This window comes from Ornithodoros turicata, chromosome 3, assembly GCF_037126465.1.
Source record: "Ornithodoros turicata isolate Travis chromosome 3, ASM3712646v1, whole genome shotgun sequence".
NCBI lineage: Eukaryota > Metazoa > Arthropoda > Arachnida > Ixodida > Argasidae > Ornithodoros > Ornithodoros turicata.
The window spans coordinates 107,877,318-107,902,296 of record NC_088203.1 but is presented as its reverse complement, the minus strand read 5'-3'; the positions used below and the strand labels follow the sequence as shown (position 1 = coordinate 107,902,296).

Genomic DNA, 24,979 nt, shown 5'->3' with positions numbered 1-24,979 from the left:
GTATAAACTGACGTTTTGGGGGGGCGATCGCCCCCCCCCCCCCCCCCCCCCTTTGGATCCGCCACTGTTCCGCATGCAAGCGTCTTTTGGTTATGAGCCCTAGCAATTACAAGGAGCTTTCACTGCCTGAGTTGCAACGCAGAGAAATGCGGTATATCTGTTTACGGCCCTCGCGGAGGATCTTGGGACCAGCATGCGGACACGCTACCGCAACGTTTGTTCATCATGATTCAAGAAATGTTTTTGAAACATATGGCAGTCCCCGTCGGACCCCTTTATTGGCGGTCTGAAGTGCGCCCATACATGCGCATCAACACAGGACGAGGGACAAAAGAAGAGGAGGTTCTTGAGTCTGAGCACAGGATGGGAGTTCTTGTCCTCATTTCGTCACCACGTTACTCCTCAGATGCAAGTAGATATATGTTACCGTTCAACAGAACGAGGGATTTCTGTTGCCACACACGCATAGTGGCAGATCCAAATCATTAGGTTTTATATTAGGTTCTCACAGTGGCCAGCAGGAAGGTGTTTGCGGGTTCACCACTACCCTCGAAACCGTACCCCTGGTGGTGCCATTTGGGAGAGGGAATTAAAATCCTCCTCTCCCCCTGTAAGTTCCCGTAGAACCACTCCCGAAATATGTTCCTGGCTACGTTACTGGGTTGCCCCCGAAATCGTACCTTTAGTAGTGCATTTGAGAGAGGGTATATCCTCTCCCCCGTGTAAGGTTCCCTCCCAAAATATACGCCAGTGGTCGTCAGTGCAGAGAAGGCACTTCCACGAAGTTTCCAAATGACTTAATAGTTTCGGGTTCTGCAAGAGCAGGTGACGTCACTGGAGCAACAGCGTGCACACATCCACTCCCTACCCTGCGTTGAAAGAGACAGCGCACCCTATCACGTTATACTTCTCAAAGCTACAAGTTAACTCTACGATACTTCCAACCAAGGCTGGGCAATCTATATTGGAATACTTTATCTATTAGTATTACGTGACAGGAGCTTGGAGAAAGTATTCGCATTAGTACTACTCAAAAATGTGTAGTATCGGTGTGTTACTTTATCGGACAGCGGACCCCTGTATGTCTCAGCTCTGGTAAGTGACAACGAAGAAAACCCGGGTAGATTCATTGTCATTGCGCTTGTGGAAGAAAGATCCAGCGGGGGTCACGAGATGGAAGAAACAAAAAAAAAAAAAAAAAAAAGATCCAGACGAGAAGGAAGATCCACGCGGCAAAAATATCCATAGGGAAAGAAGATACAACCGCTTGCGGCTGTGTATATCCGGCCGTATAGAATGCTAGACCGAAATAATTTGAGCTAGTTTGAAATAATTTAATAGTAATTTAACGAACTATAATGTTCGAGTGCGCTCGAAAATTTCGCTAGAGATTACGCATACGAATGGATGCCGTGGCGCGAAGAATTGGCGAAAGTTTGTGGTCGCGAGGGACCGACTTTTTAGAGTTCTACCCGATTACGCCCGATATTTACCCAGAGTGCGGCAAGGGGGAGGGGCGCGTTGCCCCCCTCTGGAACCAGATATCACAATAGGAAGCTCTCAACACCCGCAACGTCTGTCTCCAGAAAAAGAGGTGGTGGGGTTGCCCCCCATTTCCTGATAGAAAGTGAAAGCGTCCAACCAGAACTGAACCAGTTCCACACCCTGCGAGTATTATTTACTTGTCTAAAAAAATTGACTGTTAGCAATCTACGAAATAAGCAGAGGCACCTTGGAGTGGACATTGTTTTTTTAGCAGGAAAAAAAAAAAATATTACGCGAGGAGCGCACGTACGTGAAAACGCTGGGAAGTTCCAACGGGGTCAACGCGTGCGCTTGGAGACTGGGAGGTCCGCAGTTCGAATCCGCGGGCCGGCTGTGCCGTCTGGGGTTTTTCCTGGGTTTCCCTCAGATGTGTAATAGGCGTATGCCGGCACAGTTCCCCTGAAGTCGGCCCATGGACGCAGCTATCCTCCCCCCGAGCGGATTCCGCTCGGTCTTCCACTTCACCCTTTCCTCTCCTCCTCTCCATCACCTTTCCCTTCCCGAGAAACATGCCGCCTAATCAGGCAGGCAGACCTCTCGGGTTCCTCCCAACGACACTCCTCTTCCTCCCCTCCTCCTCCGGTCACGCAACGAAGGGGAAAAAAGATCCAAACGAGAATGAAGATCCATACGGAAGAAACCTCTATAGGGAAAGAAGATCCATACGAAAGAAACATCCATAGGGATTAGGGAAAGAAGATCCCCAGAGAAATCCCCCTGAAATAGTGTCATGTTAGTGTTCCACTTTTCCCTCTGGTTTATGGTCGAGACCATTTGCGAACCATTTGCTGCGTAATAGTGTACGTGCTGAAATAAATGTTGCACGAACCTCGCTCTTTTCCAAATCAAACTTTCGAAGGAATACACACTCCCTGCATTACCAAAGTATTATATAGTACAGAAAAGTACGTATTATTATTAATGACTATTACGTACTACAATACGCGGTTTCAAAAGTGTTACTCTATATTATAATACGGGTCCTCGTTCAGTATTACGAATTATTAAAATAGAAAAGAAACCTGTCATAAAGAAATAGTATTTTGGGAGAACGTCATGCGATGCATGTAGATAAATTCTGTAGTTGGATAGCTGGACACAGTCCATGCACACACACACGCAGAAAAAAAAAGGAACTGTCTCGCCATTGTGAAGCGGAAAAGTACACACAATACAGAGCCGAGGAATGCGAGAGATTTAATAAACGAACCTGCTACATACTGCAGAAAATATTGAAAGTGAGAGGCGTGATAACAGACGACGGCGGTGATTACATCACCCAGCCAGTATTTGCAGATGCAGCAGAGTCCACTTATTGGACCGTTGAAACTGCGAAGAGCGAACTACAAAGGAGGGTAGGGTAGGGATAAACTCTCCTAAGCAGAGTTCCCGGCGGCTGGAAACTGCCACTCAATATCTGGCACGTGGCAGATGACGGTCCAAATACAACAGTTCCTACAGCTGGCTAATCTTTCATCGTTCACAGTTTGTTCAGCCTTTTTTCAGCTTCGTATAGGATGCAGGCTAAACACCGCCATAGGTGATCTTTTCTCAAATCCCAGGAATGTAATATTTCTTCCAGCGGTCTTCCATGCCGTGTTCGCTCACTTGAGATCTCTCAATGTTTTTTGTCTCCGGTAGCACTTCTACTGTACATTTCGTTATTATTATTTTTTCGCGCCCTCAGTCCTCTCTAACAAGAATGTATATTTCCTCCACTTTCTCTGATGTAGATTAGTATAAATATCTGTACCAAGTGTTCAATGTATCGCACCTGATGAAGAGTTTATTTTCTTTCTCTTTTTTAGCAAAATAAATTATTTGAATGTCTCAATCTCTTTAAATACTTATCTTATTTATTTGCGAGTGCTAAACTGTTCCCATTTTTGCCTGTTAGTTTACATACTACCTTTTTTGGCGCAGCTTAGTGTGAAATTCATTATGCGATTGCACATGGTGATTTCAACTTGGTACTTGATTCTGTCGTCAGTAGTGTCTTGATCATGAGTAAGATGACAGGATCAGATCAATCTCGCCACTGTTTGTTGCCAAATGACCCGGACAATGATCACCATTGGCTTCTTTATTGTTACATAATTTTTACGCGGGTACAATGTCTGCGGTCCCTTCTAAGCCGACTCTTTGCCTTTTCCTTTTTTTCTTAATAGACATATACTCCCCTCTTTCTAAGCGCGCAATATGTTTTGGGAAATCCGCGTACTTATTAAGCATTACTAAAAGGTCAACACGTAACATATCTGAGTAACATATTTGAGCAGCTCCCGTGGTGTATCCCATATTTTTGTTCGCGTGGTAGGTACTTTCTTTAGGAACTTGCATCCTCCTTTCGAGTATTGTGATCTACAGCAGGTCTGTGGATGCAATGCAATCCCTGGGTGAAGTCGGCCCCACAACATCAGCAATACTCTATTAACATATGGCGGATGGGTGTCACTCTTTCGTACACATTCTTATCCAAATACCACATGGGTCGAGAATATGTCTTTCGAATAAAACGCGACAGCAAAGCTACTTTTTCTCAAGTACCTGTAACAGGACATCTACCCATTTATTTGTAACTGATTTTAGAAGTAAACGCATTTCTGGCGGATATTTTTATGCAAGATACGGGGAGTTATGCACTGCGTTTCACAGCAAACTGTATGTGAAGCGAACGATAACTTCTTGACTCGTACTGAACATATCGTGACACATACCTCAAAAAAGGTTACAGCAAAAGGGGATCTTCATAGACAAGCATGACGAAGGAATAGGACGCTTGACGTAGAAATGTAATTTATATAATATAGTCATAATAGTGACGTAACTTATGTCTCCCCATTTTGTTCGTGCTATTGTCATAAAGTAGTTTAAGTTCTGTAGAGAAATCACTGATACGTTCATGACAGAAGAACGCCAGCAAAGTCACGCTTCTTCCGGGTTGGCCTCGCTCTGCTAATTGGTGATTGGTTAATTGGCGTCACTCCAAATAATGACGCCCTGCAGACAAGTCATCTGGTTTGGCCATTTTTCAGGTCACATCCGGCGCATAGCTCGTGACATTTTCCTCGAGCGAGTACTTTCTTTACAACTTTCTAACGATGCGTTTTGCTTTCGAAAGAGAAAGCTTCGACAGTTGCAAATGCAACACCGGCACTGCAACAATTCATTGGCCTTCGCTCAATATTCGTTCACCTGCCTAGCAGAAACAAACAAATAAATTGAAAAAAAAAAAAGAAAAAAAAGCTCCGTAAGCGGTAGAAACTGCGCACCCCGCTCAGTTCACGTGATCTCTGACGCGCGTAGCCTCGCACACAGCCGTCCTGTCGCACGTCAGCACCGCGCGGTGGCCCTATTGGCGGAAGCCAAAAGCGCCGATCGCTTACCCGTTCGCTGCCTGCAGTGCGGAGAACGCTTTGTCCCTCCACCCGCTTTTTGTAGGAAAAAAAAAGAGGAAAACTGAGGAAAGGAAGCCGTTGGGGAAGAAACATCGGTTCTACGGCGAAATTTTCAAACCTTCTTGTCAAGTGTCTTCTTCAGTGCCGTCTGTTAAGAAAATCGTTGCAACGTGTGTGTGCTCTTCTATCTGCGGATTTGGCGCTGCCTTTCTGATATATATTTAGTACCGTCCCCCTTAACTTGTGGAGTGGTATAATCCCGCTGGATGTTGTGTGGTTCATTGCCGAGAGATACCTTCTTACTGAACGCTACTCGAATGACAGAGGCTGCTCTACCATCCACACTAGGAACTAAAGCAGGCGTGTTACGTTAGCGTACGTAAGTACCGTCTCTTTAATATACCGTGACGTCGCATTGCTTGTGACAGTATCGATTTGCTGAGGTCGTTTCAAGGGGAATGTGTATCACTTGAAATGTGACATAGATTTCAATGATTATGCAAAGACGTTGTGTATCGGGAGAACATCGGGCGCAATCCGCCGCCGGTTAACCTGCGTTGCCAGGGCGTAGGCTGGACCTACTTTCCTTTTTTCGTTTTCTCTATGCGCTTCTCTCTCTGCCGGGTGTCCATTCTCAATGAATGATTTTCTTCTTGCATCGTCATACAGCTGTGTCATCATTGTTTCCACCGAATTGGTGGACACCACGAGGCACTTTTTCCAGTGTTGTGTGAACAGTTGTAGAGATGACATTGTAACGGGGCTTTGTTGTCCCCGTCTGTGACGCTTTAAAAGTTGCCGCGCGCGAAACTGGTTTTCATCCGCATGTGTTGGGGATGACCAACGATAATTCAGGGTTTCCCGATTAGCTCACAGTGGTTGTCACAATATTGTGACAATATTGTGAACATACAGTGATCTGACAGTTATGGTCCCCAGACAACGGCAGAAAGGTGCTGTGAGAAGAAATAACGGTTGAGAAGCCATTCCTTTCCAGTGACTTGGTCATTCTCGCGCTTGGGTGATGACGCGATCGAAAGACAACGATCAAGTGATCAATTTGAAACCATTCGTGGTTTTCTATCAACATTGTTCCTTATACGTCGGCACCTCGTTGTGTCTTTCAAACTAGGCTATGTCTGGACGTCTGGACGATTGGAAAATGTACCGCGTATTACATTACAGCGTTTGCTGTTCATTGATTCGTCATGAAGACATTCCGCCGTCTGGCTTGTGGTTTTCCCTCAGAGGGGTAGGTGGCGCAACGCTCTTGGGAAACGCAGTGGCAGTCTGTGCTCATCTCTTATGTGTTGGCGTATATGAACTCTATGCAAGAAACTCAGTTAACCAAACAACATGAATTCGCACAACTTCAGGGAGATGATCCCATTCTTCAAAGATAACTTGTTGTAACCAGGGCCGGTGCCAGGGGTGTGCGGGACATACTTGATGCATACTTGATATTTAAAGAAGAAAGTAACCACTGGTTGAGGGCATCGTGCGCGGGGCCCCCCTATCGCCGGCCCTGGTTGTAATGTGTGTGATGGGAAATCGGACAATATCAAAAGAACGAGAATGGTACAGTTTGTAGATATCTTTCACGAGAAGCAAACAACGATTTTTTTTAACGAAAAAAGAAGCTCTTTTGGGAGCGCGTAGTGTATGAGCAACTATTAACCAGCAGCCGTTTCGGAAAGTTCGAAACAGCTGTGCAATGACGACACAGCTGAAGGGTGATGCATATTGAAGCCTTGCACGATTTTTTTTTTTTTTTGTACACGTTTGAGTTTATGTTTTCATGGGGATGGGGATGACAACAATTATATGCCACCCATGGAATTTTTTCCGCAATAACAACTTCAGTTCTGCTGTGCGTTAGTACAGCAAAGCTGCTCTATGTGATATTTCCAAGATAAGTTGTCTGATATGAATGCTCCTAGAAACTTGTAATGACTGACCCTTTCAAGTGCATCTCCTCCAAATACATAGTTTTTATTCTCGTAAATAACTTTCCGTTCACTTCCATATGCCATGCCTCAGGTGGCATTTTGTTGCAAGGTGTCATATTCACAAAATCATCTGCAACTTTACAGTGAAGATTTTACGGTCACTGATATACATTAAGAACATATATGTGGAACCTCACAGAATGGCAGAAAAAAACATTTGACCAACTGCTTATTGAGTTGTCCCCAGGGATTTCCCTGCCCCCCTAGAGTTTTGCAACACCTCCCCCCGGAATTCCTGAGATTGCCTAATGCAGCTTGGCTACCAGTGCATATTCCCATATAGACACGTATCCACGGACATATACCCCCATTGGAAGCTCAGACCCCCCCAATAGGTGAATTTCTTGGTTCATTACTGATTGCCCCATTTCAAGCTGTCCATGAAAATAGGAACCCGCAAAAAAGGGGTTCCGGATGTCCTGACCCCCCTCACCCTCTTAAATCCACCTCTATATGAGACCATTGTTGGTGTATCCAAACAAGAAAAATCTGTAAACAAGTTCAAAAAGCTGCATGTGAAAAATTTCTCCTAAGAGCTGTATTGCTTGCGTAATGTTATAGTTGTATAAATGGTTCATGACACAGAATGTTTGCAATATTCCGCAGTGATGCACTCGGGTGGAATTTTAGGAAGGCGTATCTCCGGCCCACAGGAATTTCTGTACATTCGAGAGATTGATGTAAGAGTAATGGAGTATTAGTGCTAGTGGAGACATTTTAACAGCCTGTGGAGGTCGAGAAAAAGAAATAAAGAGAGAACTAGACTTGGAGTAGCTTGTCCCGCAGTGTTTCCGTTTTCTTTTTTTCTCTCCTATCATCATGAGAAGAAAACTTTGTTTTGTACTCCTTGGCGCTCTTTTTATCGGCCTGTCCTTTTAACTGCACAGAATACGATGGAGAATTAGAAGTTAAGTTGATGCGTAAACTAAGTTACTAACTAGCAACTCGCAAGTTATGTTCCTAAGTTTTGTTGATCCAAGTTACTTGCTGCGAAATATAGTTGGGTATAATTAGGTGATGTCAGAATGCAAGACGTTTCACAACAGTTTTAATGCATCAATATGATGAAAGAAGCCATCCTTTAGGTTAGAGTTTGACAGCCGTCGTAAACAACTTGTTCAATGGAGACAGGCATCGTGACATGCACGGGAGATGGAGCTGTCATCTCATTAGTGAGTTGAACAAAAGTTTCAAATGACATCTAGCTTTCATTTACATCATGCAGCGTGTCATGAAACACTTCCCAGACGCCTTCTTGTAGTCTAACAGAGCTTTTGTCTTGCCTAGCTCGTATTGTATGTTCTTTAGAGACGAGACGAAATTGGAAAATGAAAAAAGCTCCTTCGGGACTCTACTCAAGTACAGGCCGTTTCTTCTTCCTTTTTTTTTTATTAGAGCAGCACAGATGTGGTTTTTGCGGCCAGGCGGACATTCCCTCGAAGATAGCGTGTGACTACAAGATGAGTAATTACCTAAAATTCATGAACTCTTTAATTACGGGGATTTCCAGGCAAAAACGAGCAGAATGGGAGATAACTCTCGTTGAAAGCCGTTCCTTTTTCCAAACACCCTGAAACGCTCGTTGAAATACCCGAATTTTGCTATGCAAACGAAATGAAAGGAAACTGCGACGACCGAGAGGTCCGGGCGGTTGGAGTACCGCTGAGCTCAAGGTCGCGGGTTCGATCCCGGCCGAGCAATGTGGGGAGGTAAACGTGTAAATCTACTCTATTTTTACCAGCGAAGGTGATGCGTTCCAGAGGCTCGCTGTGTCTTTTGTCCCGAAATTCCATAATTATTGGGATAATTAATGAATTTTTAGGGCCTTCTTGTAGTTGGATACTCCTTTCGATACTCAACTGCAGAAACGACATTTCTCGCTGCGTTGTTAATAAAAATTCCGTAATATACAGAAAATGTGGCTAACGGCACTTGTTCCTACTTTGCCACCTGCCGATGTGAATGTCGTGTAACGTATGTAAATTTTTGCGAAATGAAGTCGGAAATTTGTCAAGTAAATGTCACTTTTTTACCCCACCAATGTGAAGAGCGTGTCTAATTTACTCAAATTAATTATAATTGACAGGGATATTCGGGGCTATCCTATCAGAAAAAATAGCCGAACATCATGCCCTACGGAGCTACACTCTTAAAAATGAACGTCACCACATAGCACGCTCCTAGCCAACCATCATCTCAAATGATATCGTTATCTGCCCTGATTTGTTGAAAACGGGGGGCGTACGACACTTATGCTGTTCATAATTGTCACAAAAAAGGCGTACGCCTCCCGTTCAGGGAAATCAGGGCAGGTAACAATATCATTTGAGATGATGGTTGGCTAGGAGCGTGCTATGTGGTGACGTTCATTTTTAAGAGTGTAGCGTGCGACAAATTTTTCAGGGCATCCTTGTCAGTCCGACGAAAGGAGGTTGGAAACCCAGCCCACACCTGTAACGCAGAAAGAGATAACACAGGTACGGCTTATCGCGTTCGACTTTCGCACTTTCTCTCTCCCAATTTCAGGACTGTCACTCTGTGGTCTGGGTTTGGAACCTCCTTTCGTCGGACTGAGAACGATTGCGCTCAAAAAGTCGTCGCACATTATGGTTCGGTGCTACGAAAAGCATGATGTTCGGCTATTTTTTCCGATGGGATAGCTCGTAAATATCACTGTCAATTACCATCAACCCGAGTGAATTCGGCACGCTCTTCATATTGGTGGGGTAAAAAAGTGACCTTTATTTGGCAGATTTCCGAGTTCAGTTCGCAAATATTTGCATAATTAAACTTACGATACATGACATTCACATCAGGAGTTGGCAAAAACCTAGTAAGAACAAATGCCGTTGACCGCATGATTCTAGGTGGTGTAGTTTTTTTTAATTATAATTCAATGACACGTTTTCTGGGACACCCTGTATATACTTCACAGTTAAATCCCCGGGCTAAATAATTGGCGAACGGGTGCACCAATGAAAGAAGGTTCTTTTTTAAAAGTATATGTCCGGTACTACCTACAAGCTGCGCACCGTGCGAATGAGTGGGAGGCAGTCATTATTTAAATACAAATTCCAATGAGTTTCGTGAAAAACAAAACTTGTAAAGCAGGGCGCCGTTAGTATTAAAATGGGTACTACCCGTTTTGGGACCTTCCGTGGGCACCTTTTAGAGAAAAATCTGCCATCGAAGTGGGTCATCCGCGACAAAAATATGGAAACCGAAACCAATTAATTACTGCAACAAATGACCGGCCAAGGCCATAAATTCCAGCTTTACCACCATAGCAAGCTCCTAACCAAAGATCATCTCCAATGATATCGTTATCTGCCCCGATTTGTTGAAAACGCGTCGAATGACTCGTATCCTCTCCATCGAACCACCCTCGGAGCGCGTGAAAACAAATTCACGTGGGTAGCACAGACCGACGAGCCATCTAGTGAAGACAGAGATAACCCTCCCCGGCGCCTCAAGGTCATGCGCATGGACCGTTGTAAAAAAGGTGGCAAAAATGGCGTCCGTTTTCAACCAATCAGGACAGATAGCGATATCAATCGAGATGATGGTTGGCTAGGAGCGTGCAGTGCGGTCAAGTTCATTTCTAAGAGTGTACATGACGTATGCAGTCCGCACGGTTATCAGTGTTATCGAGAGACTGCAATTGCAAATGACGTCATAATGTTGGACAGTGCCACGAGTTCGGTAGAGTTGAACTACGTTCAAAGCTAGTCTTGAGGGGAAAACAAGGTCTTGAGGGGATTACGACCTTCGATCCTACTTTTATTTCAATGGGTGGCAGCTCTCCCTTTCCGATCTCTTTTGGTTTCAGTGTGTCTACCGCTTTGTCGTTAGTTCCATAAAGAGTGTCGCATTGTAGATAATTGGTAGCGTGCTTTCACTTGCCGTTGGCTCCCATGTCTTTGACGCAGTAGTACTTTGATAGCATATATGGAGGACATTCCATACTTGTGCGTAAAAAAAGCCCGCCTCATATTTTGGGCCCGCGTAATGTCAACGAATCCTCATCTGGTATGATAAATCATCTCGTTTTTCGAGGCTCAAAATCGTTTATTTGTTAGGGGTATAAAATCACCGAGCATGAGACATCTCGATAATCCAAACACGGTACGAGCTTTCTCAGGTAGCGGAGACTATCAAAAACTGGAAATAAATGCCGTAAGAAGGGCTCTAAAAGTGAAAACAAGTTTCGTATGAATGAGGGAAAGTAAGGGAATTTACGGCAGAGTCCACCGAGAGCGTAGTTGATACTTTTGCTTTTATTTCTTTTCTGTCAAAGATACAATAGATTATGTATGAGACTCAGTTGGAAATCACATCACAAACTCGCCCATTCTATAGCTCCTTGCAAACTGTTGTAGAACATCGATATCCTTCTTTTCCCTGATTTGTTGAAAACGGGGGCGTACGCCTTTTTGTGACAATTACGTAGTTATTTTAATTGTCACAAAAGGGGCGTACGCCCCGTGCTTTCCACAAATGACAACGTGCAATGGTTGGCCTTCAACGTGGAGTATATAGGAATGGCAGGAAGTGTGCTCAGCTTGTATAGTGTGTGCAATGTCGCTTCTGCAAGCAAGGAAGCATGTCAGGAAAAAAAGGGAAACACCGACATTTTCTTGTTAATAAGGACCTCGACAAAAAAAATAAAAAAAAAATAAAAAAGCTCTATATATATACAGGGTGTTTCACCTAAGGTGATAAAAAAATTATAACTAGCTACGTACTCGGAGGATTGTCGGACTTTCGGCAATTTCTTTCTGAGAACTTTTGCCACCATGGAGGAAGGCTTTGAACAATTTGTAATTGACGAAAATTTATTGTTTTCAATTGAACTTTGAAAATTGCCAAGCGAACCTCCCTTTCTTCTTTACATAAATGTGAAGAACTCCACGGATAACCAGACACCCAACCGCGAAGAAATGCGCACAGTATGGAGAGGAGGAAATGTTCTTTCTTTGGGCCGCGTTGAGCTTGATACTGGTGACAACTGACTTGTCACAAAGAACAAATGAAGGCACTTTCTCGTCTAGACGCAGATTTCTCTGCGCGCGCTTCTCTGCGAAAATCATGCAAGCGGGGCTAAACTAAAGCGTAATTTTTACTAATTTTTTCGACAATTTCTGTGGCGATAATATGCATAATTTTTCTTGAGTCTGCGGTTATCCGTGGAGGACATAATATTTCTGTAAAAAAGAGTGGGTTCGGTTGGCAATTTTTTAAGTTCAATCGAAAAAATAAATTTGCCGCAATTAAAAATTGTCCAAAACCTTTCCCAATGATGGCAAAAGTTTCCAGAAGGTAAATGCAGAAAGTTGGACAATCCTCCGGAGAGTACGTAGCCAGTTATAATTTTTTATCACCTTAGGTCAAACACCCTGTATATACAGGGTGTTTGCTCTAACGTGACCCGGAATTTTATTTAAAGCGAGCGATAAAAAGATACTTGCTTTTCTTTTATCGCTCACTTTAAATATAATTTCTGGACACGTTAGAGCAAACACCCTGTATACAGGGTGTCCTAGGAAACGTGTCATTGAATTATAATAAAAAAACTACGGCACCTAGAATCATGCGGTCAACAGCATTTGTTCTTATTAGGTTTTTGCCACCTCCTAATGTGAATGTCATGCACCCCAAGTTTAATTATGTAAATATTTGCGAACTGAAGTCGGAAATTTGCCAAGTGAAGGTCACTTTTTTACCCCACCAATATGAAGAGCGTGCCAAATTCACTCAAATTCATGATAATTGACAGTGATATTCACGAGCTATCCCATCGGAAAAAATAGCCGAAAATCATGCTTTTCGGGGCACCGCACCATAACGCGCGATGACTTCTTGAGCGCAATCGCTCTCAGTGCGACGAAAGTAGGTTCCGAAGCCAGCCTACAGAGTGATAGTAGAAAAAGTAATAGTTCCTAAAATTGGGAGAGGGAAAGCATTATCTCACCGAAAGTCGGACGTGATAAGCCGTGCCTGTTTTATCTTTCTCTGCGATGTCAGGGAGGGCTGGGTTTCCAACCTCCTTTCGTCGGACTGACAGAGATTGCGCTGAAAAATTCATCGTGCGCTATTCTGTGCGACCTCCGGAGAGCATGATGTTCGGCTATTTTTTCCGATGGGATAGCTCCTGAATATCCCTGTCAATTATCATTAATTTTACTAAATTAGACACGCTCTTCACATTGGTGGGGTAAAAAAGTGACCTTTACTAGGCTAATTTCCTACTTAAGCTCGCAAAAATTTACATAATTAAACTTACGTTACACGACATTCACATGAGGAGGTGGCAAAAACCCTGTAAGAACAAATGCCATTGACCGCATGACCCTAGGTGGTGTAGCTTTTTTATTATAATTCAATGGCACGTTTTCTGGGACACCCTGTATATATATGCACGTCTTGTACACGTAGCATGGTGGCAGGTTCGATGAAATGGGTTGGCGAGCGTTTACGAGTTTATTTGAGTGTAGTATTTATTGAGGCAACTATTTAAGCGAAAATTGTACGCCAACAAAAATGGTAGGGAAGTGCAAATTGCACGTAGAGCCTCGTTTGAACGTAAAGAAGGATTGGAGACGACGAGTATGATGGTGTCGTTCATGCAACACGGAATGTGATTGATCCAAGGTCTAGTAAAAGAGGAAACCCAATACAGTCCAATTCTATCCAACAAGGATATGCCTTCGATTGACTGGCTCCTTCAGATTACCGTCTTCAAGTTGCTCGTCCAAAACTGTTTTGTCCTATATACTTGAGTCTCACTCACTCGCTCTTTTACGAATATACCGGGTGTTTCATGAAGGTCTCCCTACTGAATAATTTGTGCGACGCTTTTCAGTGAGCACTCATTTGCATACGCTTATTATTTAAATAAATCTCCCAAGTCATAACCTTTAAATGTTACTTGGGACGCTTTTGGAACCTCTGTTTTAAGTGTCGGAACCTTGAGCAAAAACCGTCGAAAAAGAATTTGTGAGTGAAAGAATTGGTTTACATATTTCTTGCGTGAAGCAGCGCAAAATAACGAGTGGACAGAAAAGGGTACATTCGTCACCCCTGAGTGGTAGATGAACACAGGTAGCTGAGGGAAATTGCGTTTTTGTTCCCAAAGTGTCCGAAGCGAAATTTTAAAGTTTATTTAATTAATGAGCGTACGCAAATGAGCCGCTGAGTCCTTGGCCTCAGGGATGGCATGAAAAGAAAGTTTTTGGATAGCGTCACCTATTGGCGAATTGTTCAACTTTCGTGAAACACTCGGTGTAGGTTCTTGAGTGAGATTGAAAATGGAGGATATGGTCCATCCTGTCCTAGGAGGAGCTCTCAAAGAGCATTCATCGACACATGCAAACACAGAAACGGACCGACGCAACGAGCACTGAAAGGCAGTGCTTGTTGCGTCTTTGCGCTCTTATCACGAATACTTTGATACGTGTAGCCACCATTCCATTATTCAGAGATCATGTTTGTGGCTTTCACCCACAAATTCATTCGCGCTCCCCAAACTAAAAATTCTCGTTTTAAAAATCGAGATAAAAACGCAGGGCACAGGATTGGGTCGTCATAAATTCTTCTAATGGACCTAGTGAAATGCGTCGCGAAATGATTGAATTTTTTCGCTTCTTCGTCTTCTGGTCGGCTTCTTTGGAACGAAGGCCGGGAAAGTTTCCAATGATGGAATCAGATGCTGTCAGTCATCGACGATGGTCAACTGTCTATCACAAGAACACAAAGTTGTCATTGTGACGCCAAGGCTGCAACGGTGTTTTCCTATTTTTTAATAGACGTTCTCAATTTTCTCCACCGGGGACAACACACCTTGAAATGGCCTACAGTAACTGGTCCGGTTATGATACCTAAACTTTTCTATAGTTTTTTCCTAAACTCAAAAGCGTTCTTCCTCTTCCACAAAGATGTTGAAACATTATCAATAGGTGTGATGTGACGGAAGAAGAAGAAGAAAAAAGTCAGACCTGCTGTTGAAAAAAAAAGGGGGAGGGAAAACACAGGTGACAAACATCCCGAACTAGTGCAGGGAACACTTGTCACAACGGAGGGACCAGAAAGTGTCAGATGTGTTTCGCTTCTGAGCGCTTTCAATGCAACCGCTTGATGATTGAATAGCTGAGGACCCAGGAGATTTACAAGGTCAAATGGCGTCCATTACTTCTGCGACTGTCGACATACTTGGAGCACCTGAGGAGGATGTGCTCTGTGTCCTCGACAACATCGCACTCACTGCAGTTTGGAGATGGGGACTTGGCCAGTTTGTAGAGCAAACCTAATTCCTAGGAATAAAATAAAAAGAAAGCACACTGTAGCGAAGGAGCCCGACTTGCATGGATAATGGAATGGTCGGAGCTTTCATCGACCCACCATGGGTGCTACTTGCTCCATTGCAAGAACTGTATAGCTAATACACCCCCTGAATCAAAACAAATCACATCGGGATCCCTGATCGACATTCTCTCGAGCAAATACGGTGTCAGCAGTTGGCACTTAGTGTTCGCAACACAGTTGTGAGACCAGTTTTACTCAAGAAGGCTACCAGCAGACGGATTGCCTTTCGTTGATTGTGCGGAGTATCCCAAGGACCCAATAAATGAGTCATGCGTAATATGCTCTCTGATCTCAAGTGGTGGCACTCCAGCAAGACGTGACCGCTGTTATCCACAATGGAGACTCAACCAGACCCATCCTGCGCAGTAAAGAACGGCAGAACAGGAAGCCAGCTCGAAGACTGTCTCAGCAGCACGCCGGCAGGCACGGAAAATCTCCGTCTGGGTTACGGCTACTGTCTGCAAACCACATGCAGTCGACGTTGTGAATGAAATAGCACGATATCTATGTGCCTCTGTAGCGAGCCTTTTCATTACCGGGGTTACCGCAGTGGCTGGGTACCCACTGGAACCTAACCTCGGGACCGTCCTGGACAACAGCGTCTTGAACAAGAAGGGCACGATGAGAATGGGTCGCGGCAGATCGAGCGACTTTGCTGTTGCAGTAGACAACCCAACGAAGAGCAGCAGACCATCACATGTTTTGATTTCATTTTTCTTTCGTGCGTTACCGCACTGGATGGCATCGTTTGCGACGTCATTGATGAAGGGTTGGTTGCTCAGCATACGACAGTCCTCGAAACGACTCCTTGTCGACTTGAGGAGGCTTTCTGGTAGCACCCCGATTCGTCCAAATGTTTATTTCGTCCAAGTACTCACAACGTCCAAGTACTCAGCACGTCCGAAAAAAATGGACGTAGTGGGCATTGGACGAACTGAACCAAAGGGGGCAAAAATTGACCAACCCGTCCAAATAACCGTACCGTCCAAACGCTTGTATCGTCCGAAAAGGGAGAAGGATCTCCGAATGCGAGTGAACAATTGCTTCGTTTACGATTGAAGGTAGGATTTAAACATTCACACCGAAAGATGCCATGCCATACACCAAGTAAAACGAAAAACAAATGCTCAGCCTGCTCTGTTTATTTATTTTTCTTTCTCTGTTTTTTTCTCATTCCAACAACTGACTTATTAGTTGAAGGTAAGATTTAAACATTCCCACTGAAAGATGTTATACACCGAGTAAAACGAGAAACAAATGCTCAGCCTGCTCCGTTTATTTGTTTTTGTTTTGTTTTTTCATTTGCACAACTAACTTATTAGTTAGCATGGCCCAGCAAGTGGGACATGCGCTGCAGGTATGCCTTGATGACATGAGCAAACTGCTCTGTTACGTCCGTGAAGGGTACTTCGTTTCCCAGTATCATTTCCCCTGAGCTGTATTTTTCGTACGCCCATGAGAAGGAAGAGCGAACCTCTTGTATCGCCGCGTTGTTCTCCACGAAATTGCGTCGTCTCCTGTTTGGCGAAGCCCCGTTCAGCAGCAGCCGAATGCGTACCTGCAAATGGCGGTAAGAAGCATGAATACAAAGAGAACAAGCGAGGAAGTATATATGCTATATTCTATTAATTATCATGATGATGTTCCCTGCTTACCTGGTTGTGCTTACATTGTGTATGGTTGACTCAAATTCGACGAGGAACTTCGAAAACGTCATGTGGGGTTGGCTCTTCAATTTCATGTGCAGCGAATTATGCCACCCTTCGGCGTGATTGTTTGTGCGGAGATCGTCCTCATCCGCAAAATAATTCCAGAGATGAACGTTGGTAAGCCACGACCGCTCGAAGTAGTCTACGTAAAGGCAAAGTGACGCAAGTTTCCTTTCAGATCCCTAGATGTTTCCAAGAAAGATCACTAACATTGGGAAACGCGGCACTCAGCGAGAACAAAGTTATAGAAAACAACACATCGTTAACTGGACGGTCACTTAAATGGGTGTAGTAATAACGTAACACCTTATTTACAACGTCCACTGAGCTCGGGTGTAAAAGAGGCGTAAAATGGGTGTACCGGGCTTAGAGCTTTTACATGAACTGTATTTCTTTTGAAAGCACAATGATATGCTTCATGTTACCTACAGATGCATACAATAGGGCACCTCAGCAGAAATGTTGAGTCTATACTCTAAATCCTGTGACGAACATGTGCCGGTTAAAAAAGTTCTCTCAGAAAGTACAGCCGGTACACAGCCGTAACCGTCTGGAAGCAGCCGTAGCAGCTATCAAATAGCAAGCTCAACGATCCCTATCGACAAATATGTGTGTCCCGCTGAATATATGTGTGCCTCCTGAGCCGTCGCTGGACGGCTAGTGTCCGCTCCTTCGCTGCGTCGTGAGCGGTGAGAGACGTGGCACCGCGTATTCTACCGCAGTGCATTCGTCGCTGCGTTCGTGCCTGTTATGTGCGCTGCAACCTCGCCTTTGAAAGGACGACAACCTTGCTTTCTAATTACAAGTTTAATGTTTGCTTAAGGTAAGTCAACCTGGCTGTGATGCAACGTACGACGCCTGCGTTTTACTTGTGTTTAACAATCGTTCTGTTGCAGACGATGGACACATTGCAAATGGCGGCAGGAGTGGATCGGCTACATCGGTGAAGCGACGATTTATATTACAAGAGAGGCTAATTGTATTCTTTCGTTACAGGTGAACGTGGGACTGTATCGACTGCAAGGACGTGAGTTACAAAAAGCTGTAATATTCTAGCATTAACGTTTGAACAATACCAGCGTGATGTTCACTTCGGTTTCTTTACAGGTAGTGTCCTGTCTCAACGGTCACGCATATGCGTGCAAAACTGCAACTGCTTCTCACATCGAAGAGGGGTCTGGTGCCACATGCTCGGACAATTATTCGTCGGCCATTTCGTTTGGGGAACTGTCGTGTTCGTCACTAAGGATGGCCTTGGTTGAGCTTTGCAGTGCCAGCCTGGTGCATCGGAGGGGTTGTGTCCATGCAACGTGTGCTTCATATGTGTGTGTTGGGATTAGTGAACCGTGTATGCTTTCCATTCAGCCAACGATGATGTACTGGATGAAATTTAAAGGTATGTGCACGCCAATAAAATTTGGTGTTTCAAGTTCAATGTCCTTGGTGGATTTTTTCCCCTATTTTCTTCTTTTTTTCTTTTTTTCCCCGAAGCCTGGAGATCATTTTCTGTTAGAGAACTTGAAAGGCATAATGTGTCTCGCGTATTAGTTGGTACAAGTATTCCTTCATTACGGCCGGTACACTGTGGCTCCCGACGTCAGCAGCGATGTCGTACCAGTTGTCTCAGGGGGCACAGGGCACCTACAGCTTTCGCAGGCTTCCTCTTGAAGTCATCTGGTGCACTTTTTGTGAAATGTACCAGTTGATCAGGCGGCACCTATCCGTCAATGGGTTTAGAATGTACATTGTACCTATTTGAGACGTACTTGTCTGAAGTTTGGGTTTCGGGCTTTCACAGCATTCTGCAGCTTCTGTGAAGAGTCGTTGCAAGTAGTAAGCAGCAGGCAGGTCGGGAAAAATCTGCTGTGCCAGTTTATTACTCACTGCCTGCAGCATGCCGCAGCAAGCAGCGAAACCATGAAACCCAAATGACAGACAGTATGTCGCCAGCAGTACATGTCCAGCTCAATATGACTTTTTTTTTCAGAGCATTCAAGAAAACCTGTGAAGCGAAAAAGCCGCTGCTCCTTGCTCGCTCTTTCGCTGCTCCTTGAGGGCACATTAAGCTTTGGCACACTTTGATATACTGAATTATGTATGAGTAATTCAACTCCTCATTTATTGGACTGCGTACATGTACATAGATTCACAGTTTCTGGCTGCTGGCATTTGTGAGAACTATAGCATCTATCTCTCAAGTAGCACATGTATTACTTGACAACACCTTTTTGAAGGGTGTAATATTACCAGGGGTGTTAAATTACACCCTAAAGGGAGTTGTAGGTCAGCGGTCCTGTGAACTGGGTACGGGTGTGTGTTTTCTGTGATTCCCCGTTTGACCGATAATCCATTTGCTTTCATGAATACAGTCACCTGCCATTCACCCAGTGTCAGAATGGCCTGTGCTTTCATGAATGCAGCCAGGCAGTCGCCTGCCGAAAGGAGCAGAGCCTTTGGGAATTCCCCCCATTTGGACGAAATGCGCTATTGGACGGTACGGGTATTGGACACGCTGGGCAAGTTTCTCCTCGCCTGTTCATTTCGTCCAAGCGTCCAGTACGTCCGATCTTTTTCGGACGAATTAAATATTTGGACGTTGTGAGTACTTGGACGAAATAAACGTTTGGACGAAATGGGGCGTAACCGGCTTTCTACATGGCTTTCCATAGCACGGCAGCCAAATTGAGGCATTTTCCTTATCTCCACGTTTCTCGGCTACTGTCCTCATTTACTCAATTAGTTGGACTCTGCTTGTTCTTTGTTACGCTTTTTCTTCACTTGTATCGGAGACCATTATTTTATTTTTCAGCCAATCAATCAATCAATGGTAATGGTAATTGGTGTATATTTACACGTAAGGTGTGTGGCGACCCTCACATCGATACCGTCGTCGGCAGGGATTGAACAGTTGATTTCAAAGTGAGATCTCTGTTTGGCAATTTGGGATATAGAGTAGCCAGTTGGACACATCCCTGTGTGGTATAAGAGCGTAGACCCGTTTTCATGAACCCACTGGACGAAACGGATTCCGCTCAAGTATCTCCCATCTTGGTCCATTCGTGCTGGCTGGCCACCTATTCCATGAGACAACTACCATGGATGGAACTGAAACTGGCAAACCAAGCACTGTCGTTATCCATCAAAGCTACGGCGGCTACCTCGAATGGCTTCCGTGCAATACCGGGACGGGGCAAACTGTTTTCATGCGCGTTTACCCTCAGGAGTGAAATGCTTTCATCGCACGTCATGATCCGATCAAGGAACGGCAGTGTGGTGCCTTAGCTCTTGGGAGCCGGTCAAATAAGGAGAGCTGCCTCGGGCACTAACTTTCCCAAACTGGAGGTGTTCATGAATGATAGTGTTCAACGTTCCCACAGAAAGGTCCGTCTTTCGAGCCAGTTCGGGGCATGTTATCCGTCGGTCCTTGAGGATCCACAAGTTGGATGTTCTCGGGAACTCTGACACCGGGCTTTGAGCCGCCCCGGCCGGGATCGTCCTGCACTGGTGTACTGCTGTCTCGGAACCGTTTGCACCACTCAAACGCTTTGCTGCGGCTAAGTGTATCGTGGCCATACTGAGCCTCAAGTCTTGTGTGAATTTCAGATGACTTTACGCCTTCATTCACGAGAAACTGCGCGCTCACCTCGTTGTCGACCATCTTGTCCAGCACTTGTTTTGCACAAACTTTGGACCACCACGTGGTGAACGCGGAGGCCTATCGTGTGTCCAAATGATGAAAAAGAAGTAGCGCGAGCCATTTGTATATTCAGGAGCCAGAAAGTTCACTTGAACGCCCCTCGTACAAGTACATTTCCCCGGAAGTGCAGAATGAAATATAAGAGCTCCCTAATGAGAGATGTTTTAGGCGGTGATTGCTGACGAGGCTTCCGACATGAGAACAGCTTTCGTTTTCCCTCGATGTCTGGAAGTTTATGTGACAGCGGACATCCTCTTCTCGATTCTGTGCATTGTCCATTAAATGTTCCAATCGGAAACTGCAATTCTCGGACGTTGCTGCAAATGTTTCCGGCAAAAGCCATGGCCTTGCACACACACTGAACCTGCATGGGTGTTGCGAGATTTGTGCATGAAAATTGTGTGTCGTGACTTCGGAAGCTTGCTCACAGACCTGGTAAATTTTGTTACAACTTCTCCGAAGCGCCTCGGCTGGTTCGAGCAGTTTCGAAAGGAAGGGCACACGGGCGATTCTTGAAAACCAGCAGATCCTCCGGTGTCAAGTAACCATTCCGAGCGATAGTCACGCTGTCATCGGAGCTGGTGCATGGGTACGCAAAGGCGATGCATATTTCATGCTTAGGGATTTTTAAAGATTGGAAAGTCTGCTCTTCGGAACAGTTTTGCTTTTGGAGCCACGTGTTAGCTAAGGTTGGGAGCCCAAGCACTACGTCGTTATGACGAAGGATCGCAACCACACGAGGTTACTTCCCTGCAAGATTTCTATCGGCAGCGGATTGTTCGGATATCTCTCGGACCATTCATCTTGAGGGGCTTCTTGGAGCCCCAGCGCAGTCGGCGCACTTATTTGTACAAAGGAGGCCTTGATGCAGGTCGTCTTCAACTTCGCCGAGATATGCTAATTAACATTGCAAAACGGTGTGTCGCAAGCCATTTCCGGACGTGAAAGGAAAGCGAACCACTTCTCGTGCCTCTTGCGGGTTAAAACTTGATTCTCTACAAAGAGCGCGCAGTGGATCTAAATGTTGGAACGAAACACGTTTCAAATTATAGATTAGACAAATAAAAATTTTTCGTACCTTCTAAAGAATATGTTACGTGGGTCTTTCGGGTGTAAAAAAAATTGTCCCGGAAAAAGTGGTCCTGCAGGCCCGGCCAAAAGTACAGGGGCGTAGTTGCGGATAACTGATGAAACACATCACAGCCGACCGAGTGTTATCATTCGCTCTCCCGATTTGTTAAAATTGGGAGACATAGTATATATATATATATTTTTTTTTCATGTGTTAATGGAGAATGAAATGTACGCGCCATTCAGTGAGTAACATAAAAGCAATGTCATTCGCTGGATGCAGTATTTTTCTACTGTGGCTCAGACACGGGATTTACAGTTGTCCCCCGCATATTTTCCGTGTCGATGTTTATGGACAATAAAAGCTGTACACCCATTCATTCATTGTTTTTCTTTGCCCTTACAACTCTGCTTCTGCTGAAGATACGGTTCATCGACATATTCAAAATATATGTCTGACCAATAATAGGAAACCAGCGAGCCGGCCATGACACATAGCGAGCGTCAAGTCGGACCCATCTGGCAGAAATACGCAGAAGGTAGAGTGAACACTAATCCTCTCGCGTTGCCTGTACCACGCAAAATAAAATAAAAGAGCCAATATAACCGCTTTTATGTTGTGCATCTTTTATTGTTCATTATAATTAATGTTGATTAAAAAGCATCTCTCCCAATTTCAACAAATCAGTAGATGGAATGGTCGGCTTCATCAGCTGTCCACAACGAAGGTCCTGTATTTTTGGGACCTATAGCGTATGCATTATTTCCGGTCACGCAACAAGGGAGCATTTTCTCCGAAACTTGTCACCCCTATATGAACCCCCCGGGACAATCATGTCTATGATTTGTCTCGGTAGTATGAGAACTGCGTAGCAGTCAAGAAATCACTTGAACAAGATCTAATTATTATTGCTATAGCGTGGAGGCACGGCCACGGGCATACAGGAGTGTTTTCAGATGGCTGGCTGAACCCCTGTTGGAGATAACCTTTCAGATGACGTTCGTCTCGAGGCTCTATTTGAAGGACTCACTCCGGACTGGAAGGGGTAATCTCTCGCCGGATTGGCTATCGTATGCGACGCACGTGACATAGTTTCTAAACTGCTCCCTCATCCACATACACCAGTCATCTTCCCGGCTTCAAGATGCTTAAAGGAAGCATTAAAAGGTACAATTTTCCTTCCACTTTGAAATCCATTTAACTCCGTTACTCGTATTTTCTTCACCGCTGCCGTAGAAATCGGCCATTTTTGCGCTACATAAACTTGGTAAACACCATCAGAGCCGGGACTGGCTAAACCTCTTTGCATAGTTTTAGTTAGTTGGTAATTTCATTCGAAAGAGTTGACACTTACTTGGTTTCTTTGGACAACGCTCGTATCAACTATGATTCGCGCAAGTTTTAATAACCCTCCAGAAGGCTTTTTGTTATCTAACCATAATGGTAACGAAAACTAGTTTCGTAACTTTGTGGTTTTTGCATTTCCCGCATTGGTATGCGCTTTTCGTATACGGCCGTCAGAGGAGTTAGCCTTGGAAAGCCTTTCGACAGCCATGAATCCGCTGTTGTCATTTTGCGGGTATTTTTGTGGGGTACCTTTTTAGGTGATCGTTTGTGTGAACACATAGTCGTAGTAGTACGGTCGCTCCCATTCAAAATTCGTATAGTCGCTAGAATGGAAGTGAATTTTTTTCTCCAGAGGTCTAATGTTGCAGCTGCGTGAGACGATATCATCCACCGAATTTAGTGGCGTAGCCAGAAAACTATTTCGGGAGAATTTCCCCCTCGTTTCCATCTTCCAAATGCATTACCAAAGGTACGACTCCAGCCCTGTGCTCTTACACCATTATGACGTCATCTTGTGCCATTTAACGTGAGGCCTTCGAAAGGCGACCTCAAAAATGGTGTGTATACCAATCTGGAAAACTTGGAAAACAGGAAATTTTGATGTGACTGGAAGAGTCGGGGGATTTGCCAAAAAGGCAGCTCAAGTCAGGGAGGACCGCGATCGCAGTCATGGTGATTTATCCAGACCCCCTAAAATTTTGTGAGATTGCGCAATGTTTCATCAAAAGCACCTAAACACTCCCAAGTACGAAATTCTGGGCAAACCACTACGCCGTGAATCTGCTGATGCGTGAATAAATGTGCTGATGTGTGGTTGAGCGACCACGCTGCAGCAACATTGCAGAAAAGTCTTACTAATTTCTCAATAAATGATCCGTTTTGCGTTGGGTCTCTATTAAAATGTAGCAGTAGGCCGCAATTTCCCTTTTGTTGTGGTCGGAGAACTCGCCTAAAATAGCCATGATAGGCAAGCCTGAGCGATGGGCAAGAACACGTAAACAAACACAACCACGAAGGCTCAAAACCAGCAAGACGTTTTTTGAGCCTTCGTGTTTGTTTACGTGTTCTTGCCCATCGCTCAGGCTTGCCTATCATGGAATTTATCCACCAGCTAGCCTGCATTTACGCCATTCTGTCAATCGCCTAAAATAGCCAGTGAGAACCTGGAAACGTCGGGAAATTTGAAGGCTACAGTTTAGTAGACGCCCTGATAGCGGAACAATGTTATGGCCCACTCAAAGAAGGCGCCTCAAGGTGGAATAATTATTGAATCACATCCGGTAATTCTCCTCGTACATGGAGCAGGGATCGGAACCGTAGTTTTTATTGTTTTGTGTGTGTTCGATTCGCGTTCAGGCGTATTGGTTCGATTGTTCAACTCCGCAGCAGCGCAAAATGTCGGTTAGAACCGGTTCATGAAGGTTAATTTTGAGCAGATTGCCACGGGTTAAAATCAAGCACATCCTTACGAGTCTCAAATAACGCAAATGTACTCTCGTTGTTACGTTGCCGACACAGCAGTGATTAACAACAACAACAATGCGTGTTACAGATCGGCATTTCATGTGCAACGTTCCTGCACAGGAATTTGCCGTTATTTTCGCAACTCAAAATGAAAACTTGGGGTTGGTGGATGACGAAAATTGCGTACAAGGAAGATTGCAACTGCCAAACTAAAGGACAACCTCCAAAACTAAAGCAACTGAATTAACGCGATACTTAGCTTCACTTTCGCTTTCCAATTTGTTTGGCAACGCCGGCTGAATCCTAAATTTATTTCAGTTCAGTTCCGGTCTTTCTTTTTTGTTGGGTTCAGCTTTGGTTCCGATCCCTGACAGTCT

The 24,979-nt window shown here is 44.6% G+C and overlaps 1 protein-coding gene and 2 long non-coding RNA genes across 6 annotated transcripts in view; 2 read left to right on the top strand and 1 right to left on the bottom strand.

Annotated features, from left to right (window-relative positions):
• The first annotated feature begins 4,920 nt into the window (after positions 1-4,920).
• LOC135389157 (electroneutral sodium bicarbonate exchanger 1-like) overlaps positions 4,921-24,979 on the top strand; it is an 81,248-nt gene continuing 61,189 nt past the window's right edge. Inside the window, exon 1 of one of the 3 annotated variants that reach the window (XM_064619195.1) lies at positions 4,921-5,318. Coding sequence is in view for 1 of the 3 variants with exons in the window: in XM_064619192.1 (XP_064475262.1) it covers positions 22,936-22,958 (23 nt within the window). In the remaining 2 variants the exon portion in view is untranslated. Of the gene's footprint in view, positions 5,323-22,855; positions 22,959-24,979 lie in introns of those variants that run through there. The other 2 variants (XM_064619194.1, XM_064619192.1) reach the window with 2 other exon arrangements.
• On the bottom strand, positions 16,572-17,240 carry LOC135387637 (uncharacterized). Its single transcript, XR_010421248.1, has 2 exons — positions 16,969-17,240; positions 16,572-16,871 (listed from the first exon to the last, which is right to left on the bottom strand). It is a non-coding gene; the product is annotated as an uncharacterized LOC135387637 (long non-coding RNA).
• Positions 17,727-19,293, top strand: LOC135387636 (uncharacterized). 2 transcript variants are annotated; one of them, XR_010421247.1, is made up of 3 exons: positions 17,727-17,845; positions 17,919-18,418; positions 19,010-19,293. It is a non-coding gene; the product is annotated as an uncharacterized LOC135387636 (long non-coding RNA). The 2 variants fall into 2 exon arrangements; XR_010421246.1 differs by lacking the exon at positions 19,010-19,293 and having other exon boundaries at positions 17,919-18,451.